This window comes from Haplochromis burtoni, unplaced genomic scaffold (genome assembly GCF_018398535.1).
Source record: "Haplochromis burtoni strain Fernald_Lab_line unplaced genomic scaffold, NCSU_Asbu1 Contig_177, whole genome shotgun sequence".
Lineage (NCBI taxonomy): Eukaryota > Metazoa > Chordata > Actinopteri > Cichliformes > Cichlidae > Haplochromis > Haplochromis burtoni.
Genome location: NW_024582538.1, coordinates 259,147 through 276,426, shown reverse-complemented (window position 1 = coordinate 276,426; position 17,280 = coordinate 259,147). Strand labels below are relative to the sequence as shown.

At 39.3% G+C, this 17,280-nt stretch overlaps 1 protein-coding gene across 1 annotated transcript in view; it reads right to left on the bottom strand.

The window, feature by feature from the left end:
• Positions 1–7,878: 7,878 nt before the first annotated feature.
• rad18 (RAD18 E3 ubiquitin protein ligase) overlaps positions 7,879–17,280 on the bottom strand; it is a 28,961-nt gene continuing 19,559 nt past the window's right edge. The window contains exons 12-13 of the mRNA XM_042225631.1: positions 13,045–13,083; positions 7,879–8,690 (exon numbers count right to left, since the gene is read on the bottom strand). Coding sequence (XP_042081565.1) covers positions 8,591–8,690; positions 13,045–13,083 — 139 coding nt within the window. The 3' untranslated portion in view covers positions 7,879–8,590. The remainder of the gene's footprint in view (positions 8,691–13,044; positions 13,084–17,280) is intronic.

Below are 17,280 nucleotides of genomic sequence, written 5' to 3'. Positions count from 1 at the left end.
TCTCTTATTATTCTCTATTATTCTCAGTACAGTATTTTTTGTGCAAACCTCGACACATCTCTAAACATGATGCAGGCTGTTGATGGAGCAAATTAATTTGATCATCTGCAAAAACCGACATAAGCCTGAATGTTAAGCAGGGCTGCTAAATGTTTGCATATACAGTAGTGTTTACATACTCTGCGTCCTACTGTCATCTGCTAGTGTGTGTCTCTGTGCTGGAAGCACAGTTTGTGCCTTCCTCTTGAACTCGCAATAACAGATTGCATTTTCTGTATAATGGACTTATTGTGTGTTTGTTTGGATCCAGCATCTGTCAGCCTGCGTTAAATCCTTTGAACATACCTTTGCTGGGATGGGACCAGATGCCATTCTCCTATTACCTAAACGAACTGTCATGTTTCCATCTGGTATAGGAAACAAAGGATGCATTTAGCATTTTATACCAGATATAACTGTGACACTAAAGGTTTACCATTTGAATTTATGTTAAAAGCTGAGATAGCTGTTTTACACTCAAATTAAAAGAATAAAAAAAGTGAAAGAATTAGCAACAGTGTTTTCAAAATACGCACAAAAATACTGTTGCCCATGTGCAATCATGGGAAATGTGCTTATTTAAATAGAAATAGTCCTCATAAGACAAACAATCATATGTCATTACTTCTCTAAAAGCTATAGCTTTCCAATGTTTCTTTTGTATCTTTTTTAGCTTCTGTGCCACCTCCAGTTTATTATACTAAGGAATAGGTTCCTCTCATCAAGTCTCAAAGAAGCTATTCAATACTGTAAATAATTGTAATTTAATCTGTCAGTACTTTTTGTGTTAAATGATAAGCCTGAGTCTGCCATTGTTATTCCACACAAGTAAATAAAAGACTGAACAGGATTTTCGGCTTCCTCTCAAACAGCTCACAGTTTACAAGATAACAAAAACAAATTAGGCCTCAATGTTTTGCATTTGTTTTAATGAATTAGGAATTACATTTTAGTGGTAAAATTAATTTTCATCTTATTCGAGAACACCCCAATGATGCTGGAAACATCAGCAATAACCAAACCAAAACACAGTTAAAGACCAAACGAAAACAACAACAACAAAAAGCGTTGAACAATCTGCTGATTATACTAGATGCTGTCAAGACACAAAATTACTTCCTGGATAAAACCTTGTCTTTGTGCCTCTGAGTCTGTTGTCATTGTTGCTGGTGTTTCATCTTACTAGGTAATCGATTGCATTCAGGTCTTAATTTCCCATTTGACAACAAGGTAGAAAACAATCAGGGGCCTGTTGCTGGTTGCTTTAAGTAAAGCGTGATTATGTGACCAGAATTGAACACAAATCCACAGCAACGCATAGCCTCATCTTGGCCAGGCCCACTCTACACAGTTGAAAGCTCGGGTGGGTCATACTACTACACTAATACTGTGCTCTTGACATATACCTAGGCCAAAAAGTACTCTTTTGAAGGAAACTCAATTTTACAGTCTTTGATCTTGTATTATTCATTCATTAATGGTTCGACTACATCATGATTATCACTGAGTCTTGCTTTTCACACTTTGCTATAGTAACAAGTAGACATGCATTCAACATGAGTGGTTCATAGTTAGGTCCATAAATTTTGGTCAGCGACACAATTTTTTAAATTTGTACGGAAGTGGGTTAGGACCAGTGGAGAAAAAATGTGGGCGTTGGTTTTTTTGCCCCAGAATTCTGAGAAAAAGTCAGAATTCTGACTTTGTTTTGTAATTTTGTCTCTGTACACCACCACAAAATCAAGATGTGATTGAAGTGCTTTTAGTGGTAATTCAAGGGGGTTAAAAAAAAAGCATTGCATAAACTGTTTCAGAATTACGGCAATTTTTTGGATGAACTGACAATTTTAATGGTAAATGGGTTTACTAGTCCCTAAGGACCCCAAAAGTGCTTTACACATCCAGTCATCACACATTCACACACTGGTGATGGCAAGCTACATTGTAGCCACAGCCACCCTGAGGCGCACTGACAGAGGCGAGGCTGCCGGACACTGGCGCCACCGGGCCCTCTGACAAGTAGGCAACGGGTGAAGTGTCTTGCCCAAGGACACAACGACCGAGACTGTCCAAGCCGGGGCTCGAACTGGCAACCTTCCGATTACAAGGCGAACTCCCAACTCTTGAGCCACGATCGAATTAGAAGGATTGTTTTTAAGACTTGGATGAAAATCATTTTAATTCAATTCAGTTCCTTAGATTCAATTTTATTTATATTGCGCCAAATAACAGCAACAGTTGCCTCAAGTAGCTGTAGTCAGTCAGTGAACCCATGGACAGCACCAAATGCTGTTTCCAATCTTGAGATGAACTGCCAGGTCTTGACTGCAGCTACCTTCGGTTGCTGCTTGATTCAGTATTCAGTTTTATCTTCAGTTTTTAAAAACCTCACTGTTTGGTGAGATCTGGTGACTGACATGGGCATTTAAGAATATCTCATTTCTTTGCCTTGAAAAGCTCTTTGGTTACTTTTGCAGTATGTTTTGGGCCATTCTTGATTTGCACTGGGAAGTACCATCCAATTAGTTTTGCAGGATTTCGCTGAACCTGGGCAGAGATAGTATAACTCTGTACAAGTCATAATTCATCCTGCTACTTCTGATGGCATCACTAAACACTATGACAAGGTCCCACTACCAGCTGTACATGTCAATACCAATTCATAACCAGTGATTTCCATCTTCTGTCTCTCTGTATTTACATTCATGAAGGCATCTGTGGATTGTTTTAGATTGTTTTATATACGGTATCTATCTAGATGCTGTAAAGTTGTTTTTCTTAACCATAAAAAGAATTTTGTGCCTTTAGCTATCTTCTGTAGTCTTTCAGGCGTTTTGATGTCTCTACACTTGCCAGAGCATTCTTCTTTTTTTAAAACTATGTACCAGATTGTTAATTTGGCCACTCCTTAAGTTTTTCCGATCTTTCTGGTAGTTTTATTTTTGGTTTTTCAGCCTAGTGCTGGACTCCTACCAAAATCAGGTTCAACACTTCAAACGAACGTCAGACTTTTTATCTGCTTAATTTTCATGAAATACTGAGAGGACACGCCTCATCTGGCCATGAATGCTTGTCAGGCAAATATCCAATTACTTTTGCACCTCTGAAATTGGAGGACTAAGTAAGTAAGTAAGTAAAAATGGCTGTAATTTCTAATTAGACATTTTTGATTATCCCCTTTTTCTACACTTCAAGCACATATTGTTGGATTTAAAAGTTGTGTTCCCCAGTTGGGCTGTTGATTGGCTCTTTGGGGGTAGAGGCACCTTCCCATTATCCATAGATGGCTATTTAGTGTTTAGGAAAGACTAAATCATTTTAACCAGAAACATATTTAACATTAATTTCTATTACATAATATCATGACAGATACTTTGTTAAATGCACAATGACTGTATCATTGACCAACACTGTTTGTTGTCTCCACTTAAAAACGAGCAGTGTGTAGTAATCAACTCTGAGTGTGCCTGCCTGAGATCTCCAAGTAGAGAATTCCACAGATGAGGGACTCAGTTAACAAATTCCTAAGTTTAGGGCCAAGTAGAGAATCGTGAATCATAAAAAAAGTTAAAAGATTGCTGATGTGGACAGGAGCCCCATCATTTAAGGCTTTAAAAATCAAGCAGTAATATCGTAAAACCATTTCTAGCATTCCCAGATTTCGACTGAAGGACAGCGACAATTCGTATATCGGGGCTGATTCTTTCAGTACATGTTACAAGGCTGACAGCAGTGTTTCAGACCAACTGCAGTCTTTGGATATTTCACCTACTGATCTAAAAGTGGGCAGCACGGTGGCACGGTGGTTAGCACTGTTGCCGCACAGCAAGAAGGTCCTGAGTTCAATTACACCATCAGGCCGGGATCTTTCTGTGTGGAGTTTGCATGTTCTCCCCGTGTTTGCGTGGGTTCTCTCCGGGTACTCCGGCTTCCTCCCACCGTCCAAAGACATGCAGCTTGTGGGGATAGGTTAATTGATTAATCCAAATTGTCACTAGGTGTGAATGTGCGAGTGAGTGTGAATGGTTGTCTGTCCCTATGTGTTAGCCCTGCGACAGACTGGCGACCTGTCCAGGGTGTACCCCGCCTTTCGCCCTATGACAGCTGGGATAGGCTCCAGCGCCCCCCGCGACCCTGAAAAGGATAAGCGGAAGCGAATGGATGGATGGATGGATGATCTAAAAGTAAAGTGCTCTGAACTGGTCGATACTGCAAGAGATAGAAAAGCATCATCCATGCTATTAAGTCATTAGTGAATATGTAAGACATGATCTTTCTTAACTGTCTCTGGTAGGCAAAGTAGAGGGTCCACCACTTTGGCCACCTGAGCATCAACCGACAGTACCGAGTAAAAAATTACTACTAGATTCCCTCTTTCATAAGTAAACCAGACTGGATCAGTAATGCTGGTATTTATTACCTCAAACTTTGAGTAATTTGGCTGCAGGAAACATTTGGACATTCATCTGATTTTGAATAGGAAATTAGTGCTGTGCCCAAATTGGACTAGAGGTTTCACATTTTTACTCGGTGTACTTCTTATACCATCAAATATCACTTTCAGGTTTCATAAAGTAATTTAAGTGATTCATTTGCCATCACAAGTCCTCTTTGGAAACTTCCAAGTAAATGTCAAGAATCCTCTTGAAGTAATACAAAACTGAGTTGTCATGGAGATGGTTAACTTCATCCCGTGAAGACAGCCATGAGAGGTCGTTGAAAGTTTTGGAAATATAATACAAGTGGGAATCATGTACATGACTTTACAGTCAAGCTGTTGCTTTAAGGTCAACGAGGAAGGTTCTTCCTTGTCGTTCTTGGAAATGGCTCCATGTTCCCTCTTGTTATGAATCCTTTACGTCTGCTTACAGTTCTGCTTCATTCAAAGCATTTTGTATTTTGAAAGGTTTTCACTATCTCGTAATGTGTGGACCACTGAGATCTACTGAGACTTAAACTGTAGGATTGAAACTTTAAAAAAATGTTTTACCTAGCTTCAACTGTTGGTTGCATTTCAATAAATTCCAGTTCTCCACGTTCAAATTTCTATGTAGACTGTAACTGACAAGTCAAACATATACAATAATCCTGCCAAAGTTATTGTTTACCTTTGTGTTCTTTATTAGAACAAATGGGAAAAAGTGACTTCATCACAATATTTTTTAATGTTTGAAATAGAAATAAAAAACAATCACATAGCAGTGGAACAATGGAAGATAGTCTCTAATGTTTTGCAGTACCTGTAACAGGAGTTAAAGATTTTAAAAGGTCAAAACGCTTGCAGTATAAAAAACTGTCAAATATGAACATTTAATCAGTACCAAACTCTTCCCACACCACACTGCCTAACCAAGACTAACTAAGCTCAATAGGACTCCTTCTTCAGCTTGACAGCTTCCTTCACCTCTGGTGTCCAACATCTGGTTTTGGGAACTACTTTGTGGCTGCAGCTCCTTGCAGCAACTTCACCAATGCAGGTGTTGAGCATTGTCCACTTCGACTCAATGTCCTTAGCTTCCCTCAGAATGCAATCAAAGCTCTGCAAGAGGCGGGAATTGATTATTGTGGAGAGTGGGGCCTCTACCAGATGCTCCCAGCTCACCCTGACAATATGTTGGAACCAGGTCCGTCCCCTGGTGGTGACCTAACTCAACCTCAGTTGGTGATCAGTTGACAGCTCAGCCCTTTTCTTTACCCCAGTGTCCAAGACATGGACAAAAATCATTGCCTGTAACCTAGGGTGTTCTTGTGGCATGTGCACAACACCCTTATTGTCAAATATGGTGTTCTCTATTGCACAATAACAGAACACCACTAAGGGTCAACAGAAGGACAGAGCCACATAGCTTCTTCGAGTAACCTGCAACAATTCTGCAAAGAAGAGCGGAGCAAACTTCCTTCGCACCATTGTGAAAGACTCATTGCTAGTTATCACAAAAGCTTTTTTGCAGTTCTTGCTGCCAAGAGTGATGCAACCAGCTATTAGGTTCAAAGAGCAATTACTGTTACACAAAGGGCCAGGTAATTTTGGATTGCGTTTTTTTCACCTTAATAAATGAAATCATCTTTTTTTTAAAAAAAAAAAAAAAACTGCATTCTCTATTTACCCTGGTTATCGCTGTCTAATTTTAAAATCTGTTTGATGATGCACGATGATGTATGTAACATGAAACATGTAAGTGTGACAAATCTGCAAAAATCTAAGAAATTAGGCAGGGGGAAATGCTTCTTCATCTACCTGAATCCCAAACCAAACAGGAATCATTTTAACTTGTTTCCAGCTGAATTAAAGGCTCCATCTAAAACCCTGTAATTCTACCAGCTTCATTTTGCTTTGGATCAAGAAACTCCATCACAAAAAGTAAGAAGTACAAAAAAGGATGAAGCACTTATGCCAAAGAAACTGTATTTACTGCAGTGAGTCTTATGTAATTTACAGTGCAATGCTAATACAAATTGCAGAGTAAGAAAATGATGTTCATACCCATTTCAACAAATGTTGAATTTTCACCAGAAATGCACTGAATATGGATAATTTGTTGCTATCAATGATGAGTTTAAAGTGAGCTACAGCCAGAGGTGGAGAGGTTCATGCAGAGCACTGAGGATTAATGTGCCCCTGTACGCGAGCTGCCTTAGATTCAGACTGATCTGTAACTATGACATTAAGATTGGTTATCCTTAAGTGATTTGATGGGACCTCGACAGTTACAAAAACCACTCAAAGGTCATTTTGACTGAATAATGTGAATTGGGACCAGAGAGGAACATCATAATATTTACTGCATATTTATGAGCCTTTAAATCTCTTTCACCTTGTGTTAGACAGATGATAAATATCCTGTTCAACATTGCTGTCAAGGCACAGGCAAGTAAGGTGACTGTCATTCAGGTGAGGTGTCTGGATCTTTGCCAGACACAATGGGTATGTGTGATCAATGAGATCACTACCTGCTTCACTGCTTCTTAAATCCAGGCTGAGATCAAAAGCCTCTCAGTGCTCTCCTGTTATTTGAAAGAGCAGTTGCTCTCATGCTAATTAACCCAATGACAAAATGCATCATTGTAAAGGAAAGAATAAGGATGCAGTGAGATAAGGCATGTGTGGCTTAGTGCTCATTTCCCTCCATTCAGCCGGAGCCTAATGATGTCTGGCCATGTCTCTGCTTTGTCTGAGGGGTGAGACGGTTGACTCGGAAGAACCATGTGTCTGACTCCGGGCTAGCTCTGTTTTCAATCAAGGTCAGCTCCCAAATGTTTCCCTGCTAAGTCTCCCATGCATGTGCACATAAACACCACCTTTTTTTCTTAAGTGTTTACACTCTCTCTTGCCTTGACCTCAGGTTTCTGCGAGCGCTGAGTTTATTGAGTTACACCAACCCTGGTTACTTTTCCTTCAACGAAAACAAATCAATTTAAAAAGCTACAGATGTGTTGTAAACTTTGAAAATTGAGAATGACAGAGGAATCACACAGGACAGTGCCCCTAACAGGATTTGGAAACTCATGAGGGAAATTTTGAAGATGGAAACGATAGATTCGCAAACAAGACTGAAACCTAGCTATCCGATGGGGGATACAAAAATTGGGAATCATTTAGAACATTGCTAAAATGCCTTGATGCCAGACCCTTCCTTTCAGAATTCTTTGAGCTGTTAAGAAGTCAACGGTAACTCAAGCAACAACACATTCAACCTTGAAGCAGCTGCACCAGCAGAAGAACACACCCAGTTACTACTCCTGTCAGCTAAGCACAGGAAAAAGACAACAATTCACATCATGACAGCTGATCTGAAAATTCTCAATTTTTGCTGCAAAATACAGACGGAAGAGTCAGAATTTGGTGTAAACATGAAAACATTGATCCATCCTGCCTTTTATTAACAGTTCAACCTGGTGAAGGTGATAACGTAATGATGTGGGGGATATTTTCTTGGCACACCTTGGCTGTACAAAAGTTATGGTGGCCACTTCTATCAGGATAGCGCACCATGTTACAAAGCTCAATTTATCTCAAATTGTTTTCTTGAACATGACAATAAGATCACTGTAGCCTTGAACAGACCACCTTTGGGATGCGATGGAATGGGAAATCAACAAAATGGACAAATCTGCAACAACTGTGTGATGCCACGATGTCAACATGGACCAAAATCTCTGAGGAATGTTTTCAGCACATTGAATTTATGCCACAAAGCATTAAGGCAGTATATGATGTAAAATACAAAGTATTCCTGTGTCAAAATATTGAATGTTTCTATTAGTTTATTGCTCTTAAAATCTGCAGCAAAACATGCAATAATACAAACTATGGATTCGAGTCAAAACACAAACAGGTAGCAACAACAGAAATGGGACATTGACCAGAATATTGCAAAAGACAAAACTGTAAAAAAGACCAAAGATTTATTTGTAAACATGAAATTACCAGTGCAACGTAATCAGGGTACAAAGAAATGTTCAAAGGAATGTGCATGTCCTTCAAAGTTAGCTGATACAGAAGCCGTGGGATTTTCTTTAGATTTTTTTCCCTCCTTTCCTTCGTCTCTTCTTACGTTTTTCGCCGTCGCTTTCCCAAAACAGGCGATAAAGTGGCATTGTCTTCTGTCGAGTGGGATGTTCGCTTTTGGCCTGGGGTCCTCTCGACATCTCTGTGAATGAGTATTTAGAGACAGCTAGTTAATGTCTTGTGAACAGAAGAGATTAGAACAAGCAGCTTGGAAGGTTGGCGCGTCAGCAGATGTTCTTATCGGTAATGTTTTGACAACGTAAAACTGAAACCAAAAGATTTGGTTATTTATTAATTGAGGAAAAGAATGTGCAAAGGTATTGAGTGTGACCCCCTTGTGAAACTATTCCACCATGTATGACGTCTACCCCCTGGTTAAGGTGACAATGGTCTTGATTTTCCACTTTTTGTACTTAATTGCTTGACTTATTGGCAAAAACCATTTCCTGCCCGATGAGTCTGAAGAGCATCAGGCCCTCAGAAATATTCTTTGTCCGTGCCATGATACACTTTGACAGATCCCCATTCGGTAAATAAAAACGAGACATCCACTCACATCTGTTTGTCATCCCACAAAACACCTCATTTTATTTTAATTTCATCTACAAATTAAGTGCTACTCCGAGAAGTTAACAAACCTTTGCCTCTGTCTAACACATAATATTGGGGCCATGGGCTCTTAAATCCCTTCATTTGAATCAAGATTAAATTCTGTGATTTCCCAGTCAGACATGATTACTCGAGCCAAAAAAAAAAAAACCTTCCACAGGAGTTATGATGCACATTGCAAATTAAAAATGGAAGATGAATGCCTATTTGCACTTGCATCTGACTAACCAAAAGTTCATACAGTCAATTAACATCAAAAGCCCCTTTAATATCACCAACTAATGTGGAGAAGACTCTATACGTTCTGACGAGAGCGAGGACGCAAAGCCTCGTACTGCATTCGTACTGATTGTCACGCTGCTGAAAGAAATAAAAAACCCGACTATCTTCGGCAACAGACGGCTTGACAGCCCTCCAGCAAATTTATTACAGTGGGTTAAAAGGTTGCTCGCACACAAGTTCAAAATAACTTTGAAAGGAAGAATGTTGAAAGGAAGAAGGCACGCCTCTGCTAACAAAACGCTCTCACACTACTGCCCGACGACGATCGGGCAAAATTAAAGTCAAAATGTTCATTTGAGAACGTGGCAGAAAATTATTAATCAAAATATTATATTTATCATGCTTTGCAAAAGCACAAACTGCAACATACAGAAATTAGGTCAGCTGCACATGTGCAACTGAAAACAACTGCACATCATTTACGTCAACCTCGGTGAAACTGCACAATCGTTAACAAAATCAGTAGCGCTAATCTCGCTGCTGTGCTTTTCCTGCTATTCATATCAAAATATGTTATGTGAAAGAGGTCAATTAAATCTGTCAGAGGAGGAAACTTTGTATAATTTTATCCTCCATATGATTACATTTAGGGAAGTGGAGGGATAAGATTAGGAGTCAAATTCTCTCCTCCTTTCCTAAACAATAACAAGAACATGAGTTTTTGAGAGCCCTGGCATTTAATTCATAGTTTGAGCTTTACAGGGTTAAATAAGATGGGTAAATGAAATGCACCCTTTTTACTCTTAAAATATAATCATCTTGGAAGCAAACATTTAAAGGTTTACAGGAAAGCTATAGTGAGAAAAGAATAGAGGTGAATCTATACACTCACTCACACTCCCATCTTTTATTCTGGGGGAAGTGACGCTGTTGTCTGCAGAAGACGTCAAGAGTAAATACTCAATACTTCTAAATAGGCAGTTTCCCTTTATGGATTACCTTTCGCCACGTCAATGCTTTGCTACCATGTGTCCCCATGTGGGCTCAACAGCTCAGCACGTAGCTTAAAGTTACATCCCCGTTAACGAATCATGCTTGACATTAACAGACAACGATGTGTAATCTCCTACACAACAAGTGTGCAGATAACATGGCTTAGAAACCAAAAGGGAGCCCTGATGCCACCAGTGTCTCATGTGGAGAATCACTTAAAGTTTCACCTATAGATATAATTCAACATTCATAGACAAGACAAGGCTTTTAATCATAACTGCATAAAAAGGAAAAAACAATATTCCCGCATTGGAATTAGGGTCACAAGGCCACATGGACATTGTAAAAGAGTAAGGAGGCGTCTTCTAGGTGTTGTGGATTATTGGTAAGCACAGTAGGAAGCCGATCACTTTTCTACTGGTCCACACTTTGCTCAGTATTTTTCCAGAGTCTGACAAAAACTAGAGGATGGATATAAATCGATGCTCGATGGAAGAACATTTCCTGTCACTCTTGTTTCAAAAACACTCGACTTCAGTATAGAATAGTGCCTTATGATTACATTCAGTCAAGTGTTATGTGGAATGAAAAGATTAGGAGTGAAAACTGGGAGGTTTGAGCCCAACTTCAGGGTCAAAAACACAGATAAAGAGGGGAGTCCAGACAAGGAACAAAAACAAAGCTGAGAATAAGCTTAGAAAATGTTTGTGCTATCACCTTTGTGACAGTAGAGCTGTGAATGCATTAAATACATTAAAGCTGCATTTTCTAAATGTATTTTATTTATTTATTTATTTTACTTAAGCAGCACAAAACACATGCATGGAGAGGAAGGAAAGATGCAAAACTCTGTGGTCGAAACACCACCACCACCCTGGAATGATTCAGTGTCCTAGTGCATGGTTTGCAAGTGAATGAGCTCCGACTCAAGTGTTGTTATTTATGTGAGTCTTTTGGGGGTTAAATGCTGCATGTGGTGTTCTTTTCAGGCTGAATCTCACTTGACAGAGATGACAGAAACAAGCCCGAAAAATTAAGAATGAGGGGAAAAAAGAAAAGAAAAATCTGGAAATTGTAATGTGGAAATCTGTATAATAAAGTACGATAAAAAATAGATTCATTTAATACAAAGGGGTCAGCACAAAAAGCAGACTTCAGGTATCCCAAAATAAATAAATAAATAGATTTAAGTGGAAAATAGAAAAAATATCTGCCCTTTAGACTGATAATACTGAGATGAACTGACTAGAATCCAATAGTTTATTTCGAACATGTAAATATATTTGGATAACAAGAGAAAAGAAAACCTTAAAAACATCACGTTTTCATGAATATCTCTATGTCTACACATTGAACTTCATCCTTTTCGACCATAAACAAAATTTTTCTGTTCCTACCCAGTTTTTTAAAATGCCATTATTTACAAACCAAAATTCAGAATGCGAGCAGAAGGAGAGCATGAAGAAGGATTGGAAGGGCTCACAATTAAAGCATACCACAACATCTGTCAAACATGGTCGAGGCAGTGTTACGGCGTGGGCTTATATGGATGCCAATGGATTCAGGTCACCAGTGTTTACTGATTATGTGCAAGTTGGTAGAAATACCAGGACTGATTTGCATGGAGCTATTATTTCTGATAAATACCGATTCACAGTATAGATGATGACCTAAAGCTACCCTAGAGATTCTTTAGACAGAAATGTAATTTTTTGTAATGTAATATCTTTTATGGCCCCATTAGCCTCAACCCAAGCGAGCATGCTTTCTGCATGACACCCACAATCAAGCATCAACTAACGGTTCACTGCAGGAAAAGTCTGACAAAGCATCTCAAGGAAGGAAACTTCAGGCAGTCACTGACAGCAAAGAATTTATATTCATGTAATAAAATTATTTGTCAATTACTCATGAGCCAGTGAAAGCGGAGCGGCCATGTAAAAATGCCTATAAATCCTGCGCAAGTTTGCCAAAACCTCTGGATTAGAGCTAAGTCTTCACTTCAGTTGCATCTTGATTGCATCATTTCTAATCCGTTGTGGTAGGGCAGAGCGGCCAAACTGAGTCAGATCAAAATATTTGGACCTGACTGTATGGTCTTGAACAGCTGACAGCACCATATTTTTTTAAATAAATTACAGTAAGTTCTACCTTTCCGTCTCCTGCTATACTAGAACTGGCTAAAAAACAAACAAACAAAAAAAACCAGCTAGTAGGGGCCTTCAGAGGTATCAAGTGGAACAAAAGTTGTGCCACTGACTGTTACATGGAACTGGAACGTGGAACGTTATACTGCTATAATGTGCTTTTGTGGAACACCATCTTGAAGTTGCCCTATGGCACGGGCCCCATCCTGAGGGTGGCATGCTTGGAGCAGACACCAGGTGTAAATCAGTCACCTGACTGTCAGCACCAGAAGCTCAAAACAAGAGTCAATAGCAGAATAAGCCGTTTTCCATTGGCACAACCCATAAACTCTACTGTATATATATATGCATGGGTGCGTTTGTTTGTGTGTGTGTGCGCGCTTCTGCATGTACAACACGAACACAAAAACATCAACAGTACGCTAACATACAACATTACTTGTAATATAAAGCAAAACAAAAAAAGAAACAGATGGATGAACAATATCAAATTTAGGCAACAGCAACAACAAAGTAATCACTTACTTTCTGGCAGGTTCTGGACCAAAGATGTCAGAAATAGAACTGTAGGGGAGGAAACAAAGAAAGGGCAATAAATTAACTGTGGCTACATGCACACTAACACAAGAAGCCATAGCAATAGTAACAAGTGTCCACACAACTAGTATTAAAATTACAAAACGTAACGTAGGTGAAGTTGATTTTCACGTTTTACTTTTCACGTCTGATAAGATTCAAACTTGATGAGATTGAGAAACACTGACACAAACATCCAAAGAGTCTGTCCCGACAAACAAAATCCTGCAGCTTTTAAACTAAAATGAAATGAGAAACACTTAAACTGTTTACATTTGGGAAATCTCTAATGGAGTACTGTAAATGTTGAACATAAACATAGTAAAAACATACCAGTGTGATATACCGTGATTCGGGATACTTGCTGTTTCAATAATAAACACATTTAATGACTTGCCTTGTATCTGTGTTAACTTGCCTGCAGGAGAAATGTGAGATTACAATAAAACCTCATATTTCAGATTCACTGTGTGTTTTACTGTACCTGCAAGATCCATCACAGGCAAAGATCAATAAAATGTGAAAAAGACCCAGGATGTTACTTCATAACAAAAATCGACCCTGAGTTTCCGGCTTGATTTGAAACTAGACGGTATTGCACAAAGCTGAGGCAAACACTTCATAAATCTGAATATAGATACAAAAAGAAATTCACTCTTTTTTTGGGCTGTTGTCAGAATATAAAATCTAAAAGTCTGCAATTATGTGCTGCTGTTCCTCTCGCACACACAACAGGCTGCTGTGCTGTATCGGTGGGGTGCATAAACTATAAACTGCCACATTCATGCTCTGTGGGCGCTGAAAATAAAGAACAATTCCATACCCCTGATAACAATATCACTATTATATTGTTAATTGAATGCATTGTGGATGTTTCGCTGCCTTTTTCTCTCTCTGCCGTATTAACTGATTTGGACGTTCAAAACCTCCGGCACAAAAAGCTTTTTGTTCACGCCGTGATTTATTCTTCTACTGTTCTCGCTGTAAACCAACAATAAGCTATCGATGTGCATCAGACTTCGCCGTGTATTTTAGTTTCTGTGTGACATTTTGAGTTTTGTGAGGCGCTGGACTTTGATTTCATTTGCATTTGCAAGTCACATCTTGTTGTGATTTTAAGAAGTAGAAACAGGGAGGAAGATCTGTGAAAAGCATTATTCCACTCATGTGTTTGATGGCTTAGAAAAAGAAAATAAATTGTCCAAAGTGATTAGTTGCACCTTTTCAGTCTAGAAAGCCAAGTGTGAATATTAAGAACAGAATGTGACTGGAAGAAACATCATCTTCCCCCTTTTAAAATAAAAAAAAAAATCAAGACGGTCTAAAAACAAAATGTGTCAGCTCATGTTAGCTCAGCAGTCACTAACGGTGACATGATTGATTACCCTTAAAAAAATGATAAATTACTTGTGATGCGGACTAAAATACAAAAATTTAAATGGATAAAAAACACAACTCTAGTAGAGACTACATTACATTTTACCATGAAATTTACACATTACACCCCTTAGAAATGTGGCACACCAACTCCCTGATAAGCAATTTTAACTTGAATAAAATGTGAAATGGTGTCAGAGCTGAGAACGCATGAGTCAAAAAGGAGGAAATTAAAGTTTTATCAAAAGAAACTGCAAAAAATATGCATTGAAAAGCACAGTCTAACCTAAGACTGGGCTTTTCTCTCCCTGAGGGCGAATAGGTCTTAAAGCAACTTTCTCTCTCCACTTATATTAAATATTCTTGGAGAGCTCCTTTGGTTTCCCCAAGCTGTTGATCCTTAAAGGCACGGATCATTCCTAACACCATTAAATACCTCACAACTCTTTTGGATAGTTATTGCTACTGTTCAAATCTCCTGTAAGCATGGGCTGGCCAATTAAAGTCAGGGTGGACTTAAAAGGAGAGGAACTAAAAGTGCTTGTTTCAGATGGTGGATGAACTCCAGCAAAAGCTAAAAAACAAAACAAAAACAAACATGCAAAGCCACTCTGAGAAACCAACAATACAAATACTGAGCTGACAAAAGGTATTATTTAAGTGTGTAAACCCACAAAAAACCAAACCAAAAAAGTGCTTCTCAAGATGTGCTAGTGGCAGGCACTGCCATTTACCAGCAGGTCCCTGTTGGCAAGCTGGTGCGTGCGAAGCATTGAGCATATCTCAACATTACTGAACAACTTCCAGATGAGGTTTGGAGCTCGAAACAGTGGGGTGCTTTACAAAAGAAAATGAAGTGGAAATTGGTCCAGAGCTGGTCCCATACTATCATTTACTGGCTACTTGGCCTGTGTTTATTGCACGCAACTTTTCATGGCTGGGCACAGAAACTAAAGTCAGCCTTGTGTGAAAGCCACACTTCACAAGCGGAGCCTTAAAGGTACGTGCCGCTTATATAAAAATATGACAACCATTTCATCTTTAACTCACAGCACCTCAGCTGTCTGCGGTGTGCTAGGAATAGCCATTTTTCTAGTTAGCAGGTGATCTCTGAGGATAGAGACACGAGTGCTGCACTGGCTTCTTTCCCATTATCAATGTACACCTAACTGTTGTAGCCCTTCAATATACATATTTAACCAAAGGCTGTACTTATTCATCTGTAGGTAATGTTATTTTACAGAAAGTACACATTATTTGTTGTTTAGTTAAAGTGGAAATCTTGCATTTTTGTCCTTTATTTTATTTCTCAAAGCTTCAGTCTACCTCTCATCATTAGCGACGTGTCCCACATAGTAGCACATGAATCTGGATTTGTATTGTTGGAAATCTCTCTCTCACTTTATGTGTCAAATGGACAAAAAAAGGCTGAAAGGGATTATGAATTTAAAGTAACGGCCCAACTTTAAAAAGGCACTTTTGTCTGATTTAGGCGGCACTCTGCTGACAGCACACACAAGAGGCTATCAACATCATTTATAACTGTGCGGCAAAGGACCTTGTCTCTTTCCCGAGTCTCACAGCACGGGGCTTTATTTAGCGACAGCCAGTTATCTTTCCTCTTTGCAATTATATTCAAAGCTATAATTGAATCCAGACTGAACACCTGCGTGACTCCACACCGATGCTTTTTGCCTACTTGATTGGAGAGAGGGGGAATCTAATTACCTGAAAAACAGCTAATTATCAGTTTTATAGAGAAGTTAGGAACTTGTCAGTAAATCTGGACTATCTGAATGCAAAAGTCCCAAAAAGAAAATTGACTGTTAATGTTAACCAGTGCGTTTTATGTTCTAATTAAACATTACAATCAGCTTAGAAGCCCCCAAAAGAATGTGTTATTTGACATATACAAAACAAATGCCTTTAGGATTTGTAAGAAAATAATCCAACAACAGATTTAATGTGAACGCAGTAAGAGCAACATGAAAAGAAATGCTGCAATGTTTCTGGAAATATGGTACTAATGACTTCTTTAAAAAATAAAGAAAAAATCATGGCTTGTAGAACTTATTGGAGGAAGCGCGCTAGTTTTTCAAAAAGAAATTTGAAATGTAAAGAGAATGAAGTGAAACTCCATGGATGGGGTGTGTATACTGTCATTTTTAGATCAGATTCTTTACTGATTTATTTATGTATTCCTGGAGCCGGTCTGATTCCCATCGCTGCTTCCTCTGTGTGTGTTGAAATCCAGGCTTCTCAGGCCTGTGGTTTGATAGCAGATCCACAGACATGTAAGCAGATACGAGCCTCTCTTCATAACAGATGAATATTTCCACTAAGAGGGTGAACATGATAGCAAAGCGAGATGACAGGATCCAGTGTGGAGTGCTCAGGCAGTGCTTTAAAAGAGAGAATCAGTATTATATTTGCATTTGTTTCATTGCGGCTCAGTGCTCGGATCTACTTGTTTTGCTGCTCTCGGTTTCATCTTAGTTGTGTCTCCTCTGCCCAGCGGAGCAGACCCAAGAGCAGAGGAGACACACACGGAAACATAAAGCAGAGAAGAGAGGAAAAACATCTTTATAGAGTCTTGTCACAAGCGGGGGCTCAACATTAGCTGTCATGTGTGCTTGGGGCGATTGTGGCTCAAGAGTTGGGAGTTCGCCTTGTAATTGGAAGGTTGCCGGTTCGAGCCCCGGCTTGGACAGCCTCGGTCGTTGTGTCCTTGGGCAAGACACTTCACCCGTTGCCTACTGGTGGTGGTCAGAGGGCCCGGTGGCGCCAGTGTCCGGCAGCCTCGCCTCT